The 1,567-nt window shown below is 42.2% G+C and overlaps 1 protein-coding gene across 1 annotated transcript in view; it reads left to right on the top strand.

Moving 5' to 3' along the window:
* ANKRD16 (ankyrin repeat domain 16) overlaps positions 1 to 435 on the top strand; it is a gene marked incomplete at its 5' end in the record, with an annotated part of 24,064 nt that extends 23,629 nt beyond the window's left edge. Inside the window, one exon of the mRNA XM_011974952.1 lies at positions 235 to 435. Within this exon, the coding sequence (XP_011830342.1) occupies positions 235 to 392 (158 nt within the window). The remainder of the gene's footprint in view (positions 1 to 234) is intronic.
* Between the last annotated feature and the right edge of the window lie 1,132 nt (positions 436 to 1,567).

Genomic DNA, 1,567 nt, shown 5'->3' on the forward strand with positions numbered 1-1,567 from the left:
GGCCTAGATCAATTTCTTAAATCCTCTCTAACTGGTTTTGTTATCTTTAAAACTATTTTCAACCCAATCAGGTTAAAAAGAAAAATATTTTGATCTAGTGTAGGTGAAGTTGTGAAAATGAATTATGGAAGATATTGAAAGAATCGATATTCTTATTGGGCACTATCAACTCACAAGGTCAGTATTGCTCCAGGGGTTGTGTTTTCAAGTCCACATGATTTTTTCACCCCTCAGCCCTGCATCTGGCCTGTGCAGGTCAGCATTTGGCCTGTGCCAAGTTTCTCCTACAGTCGGGACTAAAGGATTCTGAAGACGTCACGGGCACCCTGGCTCAGCAGCTCCCAAGGAGAGCAGATGTCCTTCAGGGCTCTGGCCACAGCGCAATGACATAAGGATGTTTCCAAGAGGAGGCAATAAAGCGCATGGTAATTCATACCCTGCTTCTTAAGTCAGTCACAGATTCAGCGAAACGAGTTGGAAGCCAGTTTTCCATCTCCTCCGCTTCCTCCCTTCGCTCCTCCTGCATGTTCCCCTCCTGCTGAGGAGTTCCAGTGATCAGGGGGCTGAATTCCAGCTCCATGACAGGCACATTATGGAGTCCTGGGCACAGTCATAATCTTCCCGTAGTCCATATTTCACTGTTTGTGTTCTTAAAGTAGAATAGATAATGTTTGTGAGATCAGATTGTGGGATCCTTAGAGAAGCACGCACCATGCATGAATATAATGAATATAATATAGTATGCACACTTTCACAAATATATGAAATATAATAACTGCTGCATGGTAAGGCTATGATAATAATAACAAAAATATCACATACATTGCTGTTAACTTGAGCCGTAAAATGTAGTTGACCCGTTTAATTTCTTCCTTCATAAGCTTTTACTTGGCCATTACAATGGTTCACTTTTGGTTTCGTAGCCAAGAAGGACATACTTATAATCTGTTTACACAGGCATTTACAAGAAATTAATAAAAATTTTTATATATTCTAAGCACTGCTCGTTAAGCTATCAAGTTTTAATCTTGAGGGTTTTTGTTTGTTTTAATAGATAAATTCAGTATTGGCCCCCTTCAAGTAATAAATACATGTAGAAAATGTAACTAAGGACCAGGCATGGTGGCCTGTGCCTGTAATCCCAGCACTTCGGGAGGCTGAGGCAGACAGATCACTTGAGGCCAGGAGTTCAAGACCAGCCTGGCCAACATGATAAAACCTCATCTCTACCAAAAATACAAAAATTAGCCAGGTGTGCTGGTGCATGCCTGTAGGCCCAGCTACCAGGGAGGCTGAGGCCCGAGAATCGCCTGAACCCAGCCGACAGAGGTTGCAGTGAGCCGAGATTGCGCCACTGCACTCCAGCCTGGGCAACGGAGCGAGACTCCGTCTCAAAAAAAGAAAGAAAATGTAACTAAGATATTTACAAAATTTCTGTTAAACTGAGTTGAAGAATGGGGTTTTGTCTTTAAAACCCATTTTCTGTCCTGTGCTGTCCACTCACAGAAGCCTCTGACTGTTAAGGAATGAAACGCTTGACATTTAGCTTTAAAAGATATTGTAGCCT

Source organism: Mandrillus leucophaeus, unplaced genomic scaffold (genome assembly GCF_000951045.1).
Source record: "Mandrillus leucophaeus isolate KB7577 unplaced genomic scaffold, Mleu.le_1.0 Scaffold15, whole genome shotgun sequence".
NCBI classification, from domain to species: Eukaryota; Metazoa; Chordata; class Mammalia; order Primates; family Cercopithecidae; genus Mandrillus; species Mandrillus leucophaeus.